The sequence below is a fragment of the Setaria italica genome, chromosome IX (assembly GCF_000263155.2).
Source record: "Setaria italica strain Yugu1 chromosome IX, Setaria_italica_v2.0, whole genome shotgun sequence".
Taxonomy (NCBI): Eukaryota; Viridiplantae; Streptophyta; class Magnoliopsida; order Poales; family Poaceae; genus Setaria; species Setaria italica.
The window spans coordinates 20,411,198-20,415,545 of NC_028458.1; the positions used below are offsets into that span (position 1 = coordinate 20,411,198).

The window sequence follows — 4,348 nt, forward strand, 5'->3', positions numbered from 1 at the left end:
CGAGGCGGGATGGTGACCTCGTGCCAGCGCAGTGCGAGCAGCACGAGACGCCAAGCGCGGCGTGACCCTCTCCCTCCCCTCCACTCCCCCTCACCGCCGCCGAAGAGGGCGATGCTACTGGCGACTTCGACAGTGGCCGGCGGCCCTGGTCCGGCCAGGCCCGGATCCGGCACGCGCACGCCAGGATCCGGGGTTCCCTAACCTTTGAGGTGGATTCCCTCGCGGATCCGCTCCGGGGGGCACCGGCTAGGATGCGGCGTTCAAGTCGGGTTCACGGTCATGGACCAGCCTGGATGGCACTACGTGCAGTCCTGGTGGTGCGGGCCGTGTTGGCTGGTGCTTGCTTGCGGCTACCCCCTCCCCTCCACCTCCACTCCGGCAGTCATCCACACGCCACACCGGATCTCACCTCCTTTCCAGCATTCTCCATGGTCAGAACCGGCGTGCTCGGAGGATTGGGGCTAAGTGAAAGCCTTTGCCCGCCTGGCGGGCCGATGAAGACAACACTCTCAGACACTGTCTACCTTCTTGGAGGCGTCATCAAATGGCCTCCTCTTCTCTATGCCATCACCACCGCCGGCAACCACCGTCCCCGCCCCTATGTTTGCAGCAGAAGTAGAAGGTTCTTAGTGCTCCTTTGGATTCTACTGTGGTTCCGCAAGTGTCCACCACTGGCGCCTCTACTTCGTCGACACTCTCCTTGTTGATGGAGATGCCAAATCAAATGTTGGGTGTCACCTTTGCCAGCCGTCCCTCCTTTTGGGCTTTCTCCCCTCGAAGGGCGTTGGATGGCGGTATGCGGCACCTGGATGTGCCTTAATTGGTGTTGCTTTCAGCTTGAAGGGAGGTCATCGTTTGCGGCGATATTTTGGTCGAGATGTTTCCCCACCCTTTTGCCCCCGTTCTGTTGGCAAACCCTCCCAAATCGTTGGAGGGTGGTCACAGGGCGGCGTAGCTGCGAGGGGTGTTGTGGTGGCACTTTAGCTCCGGTGAACCTGGCAAGCAAGTTGCTCGGTAGTGGCTCCCATGGACGATTGGTAGAATGCACTTTGACTTCTCAGGCACCTTCTGTTGTGTTGAGCTTGCACCGCTCTATGTATCGGCTTGGAGATATTTCATGTTTTCTCTTCTATAACTTCTTTTTGTTTCTCGCCACGTACTGGCTAAGAACTCATATAATCCCTCCCTGGTATGGTATGTCAGGGATCAAACTTGTACTGTGCCGTCTTACTCTCGATCAATGAGAATCAAGTAGGTGGGGGATCTTTCCCCAAAGTTGTTCGAAAAAAAATCTTTCTTCCTTGTTGATTTGGAGAAATTCCAAAAGGCAGGTTCCTGACGTCATTGATGAGGAATATATAACTTGACAACCAATAGCAATTCTGTGCTTCTGGATGGCCTCCATGAAGCGGAATTCTTGCGGTAGAACGTGCAGGAAGGTTACGATTCCTTTTCTTCCAAAAATGCCACCAAAAATAAACCACGATGCCATCAAAGACTCTCTCATTTCATTCTTTTGCATCTGCAACCTGCATCTCTTCCTCCCCATATAGTGAACTTTTCCGTTCAATGTTCTGAACTCTGAAGTCTCTCTAATCCTATGGAGGAAAAATTAACTTCCAAACCTCTTTGGAGCACTGACAATCTTTTCATAAATGTTTAGGAGCTTTGGGTTGGGAGTTGGGAGTAGCGAAGTTTGCAAATTATCAGATCATTTGGCCAACCCCTTTTCTGAAGATTGTTTGCTGTCCATGATCCTACGTCAGACCTGCAACCTCAGTCGAAGAGGTTCATCCTTCCTAGTACTTCAAGAAAAGTTCCAGAAATATTCAATTCAACCGAGGAATTCCCACAGCTTCCGCAGTTTCCTCGTGTACAAATCAAAGGCATGGGCTGCTTTAGAGATGAAAGAACACACAACCTTCTCGACAAAAAAGAAAGAAAGAAAGAACCACGACGCCGCCGCTATAAATAGCCCTGTTGCGAATGTTGAACCACACGGCTCAGACCGATCGATCTCACGGGTCGTGACACCGGAAAAGCGAACGAAATGGCGCCACTTTCCCGCCTCCTCGTGGCCGTGGCGCTCCTCCACGCCGCCGCCGCCGCGGCAACCGCCTCTAACGTCCACGGTGACCACCGCAACAGCAAGCCACGCTACGATCGCGTCTTCAGCTTCGGCGACTCCCTCACCGATACCGGGAACGCGCTGCACCTCTCGCCCAGCGGCGGAGGGCCCGCGAGCCGGCCGCCCTACGGCGAGACCTTCTTCCGTCGCCCTACCGGCCGCGCATCCGACGGCCGGCTCGTCGTCGACTTCATCGGTGAGCACTGAGCAGCACCGGCCACCACACCAGCTTCGTCATTTCCATGTGATAAAATTATCAATATCGTGACGTGTCCATGTGGCGCACGCAGTTGAGGCGCTGGGCTTACCGCACCCGACGCCGTACCTCGCCGGGAAGGCGGCGGCGGATTTCCGCCGCGGCGTGAACTTCGCGGTGGGCGGGGCGACGGCGCTTGACGTGCACTTCTTCGAGAGCAGAGGACTGGCGCCGTTCGTGCCCGTCTCTCTTAACAACCAGACAAGCTGGCTCAAGAATGTTTTACAGCTTTTTGGCTCAGCTAAAGGTAATAAATACTGATAGTGTTTGGTACTCCTAGCAATTAACTGAGGAATAATTAAACGTCTTATATATGATCTTCTTCTGCACTCTGCTGTCTCTGCAGAGCAGAGGAAGATCACGTCGACGTCCCTCTTCCTCGTCGGAGAGATCGGGGTCAACGACTACTTCATCGCCGCCCTCGGCCGGAACCGCACCGTCGGCGAGGTGAAGGCCTTCGTGCCGCGCATAGTTGCTGCCATCCGTTCGGTCGTCACCGTAAGCTCGCACGCTGCGTACTCTACTGTCTGCTCAATGTTTGCCTTCCAAGCTCAAACGTGAGGCGTTTGCGTACATCTACTGACACAGGACGTGATCGCCACCGGAGCAAGCACGGTGGTGGTCCCGGGGATGATCCCGCTGGGCTGCGAGCCGCAGCTGCTCGCGCAGTACAAGGGCACCGTCGGCGCCGGCGGCTACGACCCGGAGTCCGGCTGCCTCACGCGCCTCAACGGCCTCGCCGAGCTGCACAACCGCGAGCTGCGCCGCGTGCTCGCCGGCCTCCGCCGCGCCCACCCCGGCACGGCCATCGTCTACGCCGACCTCTACCGGACCGTCACCGACCTCGTCGTGTCTCCCGCCAAATACGGTATACGCGCTCACGGCGACGCACACCATTGGTCACCTCTGTCTCCGTGACGCGACGGCGCGTGGAAGGCGCGAACGGTGTGCGCACTCATATTTCTCTTGGCATGGTTTCTTATCTCGATCATCCATGGCAGGTTTCAGGAGCAGGCCGTTGGTGGCGTGCTGCGGCGGCGGTGGCGGCGCGTACAACTTCGACGACACCGCGTTCTGCGGCGCGGTGGGGACGGCGGCGTGCGCGGACCCGTCGGAGTACGTGTCCTGGGACGGGGTGCACTTCACAGAGGCCGCCAACAGGCGCATCGCCTGCGCCGTGCTCGAGGGGTCTCACGGCGCCGACGCGCCGACGCTGTCCAACTCATGGGCCACGATGGAGGCTTGGCGTCGTAGGATTGGCTGCGTCTAGCAGTCTGGTTCCCGTGCCAGGTTGAGGACAGAGTCGATCGGGCTACCCCGTGGGCTGCACGTGTATACCTAGCCATCAGGCCATTTCAATACTTAGGACAAAAAGAATTTTCCATGTAGTATTTCCATTTGATTATTGACAATGATACGTAGGTATAGGAGTCAAATTAAGGGCATAATTAACACGGATATGCTGCAATTGATGTGACTAGCAGCTACTTGGGAGGGAGACCACCTTAGCTTGTTCCACAATCTCTGCGATAAGCTGTGACTTGCAAGTTCATCACTCTACCCCACCACCCGGTCCAGATCCAAAGTACACATTATGGTCACACATCGTTCTCATCTTCCAGTGCCTTGATTCTATTACCAAAAATCAAAGCCGAAACGCAACAAATTAAAAATTGAGAAAATATATTATTCCCTTCGTCTCAGATTGTAGATCTTTTTTTACTATTCTAGATACATAGTTTTTGTTATACATCTAGTATGTCTATACAAAGGCCTGGTTTGGTTACTCTTGCTTATTTTTAGCACCCGTCATATCGAATGTTTAGATACTAATTAGGAGTATTAAACGTAGACTATTTACAAAACCCATTACATAATTGGAGGCTAAATGGCGAGACGAATCTATTAAGCCTAATTAGTCTATGATTTGACAATGTGTTGCTACAGTAAACATTTGCTAATGA

At 54.4% G+C, this 4,348-nt stretch overlaps 1 protein-coding gene across 1 annotated transcript; it reads left to right on the plus strand.

The window, feature by feature from the left end:
- The first annotated feature begins 2,012 nt into the window (after positions 1 to 2,012).
- On the plus strand, positions 2,013 to 4,018 carry LOC101755265 (GDSL esterase/lipase At1g28600). Its single transcript, XM_004983054.2, has 5 exons — positions 2,013 to 2,324; positions 2,419 to 2,631; positions 2,731 to 2,882; positions 2,973 to 3,252; positions 3,386 to 4,018. The coding sequence occupies exons 1-5, from the start codon at positions 2,051 to 2,053 to the stop codon at positions 3,652 to 3,654; spliced, it is 1,188 nt and encodes a 395-aa protein (XP_004983111.1). The 5' UTR covers positions 2,013 to 2,050; the 3' UTR covers positions 3,655 to 4,018.
- The last annotated feature ends 330 nt before the right edge of the window (positions 4,019 to 4,348 follow it).

What these genes read in the sequence shown, in the direction of transcription:
- LOC101755265 (XM_004983054.2), top strand. Translation starts at nt 2,051, where the DNA reads ATGGCGCCACTTTCCCGCCTCCTCGTGGCCGTGGCGCTCCTCCACGCC. An exon ending in GCTCGTCGTCGACTTCATCG is followed by an intron (nt 2,325 to 2,418) that starts GTGAGCACTGAG and finishes TGGCGCACGCAG; the next exon opens with TTGAGGCGCTGGGCTTACCG. An exon ending in GCTTTTTGGCTCAGCTAAAG is followed by an intron (nt 2,632 to 2,730) that starts GTAATAAATACT and finishes CTGTCTCTGCAG; the next exon opens with AGCAGAGGAAGATCACGTCG.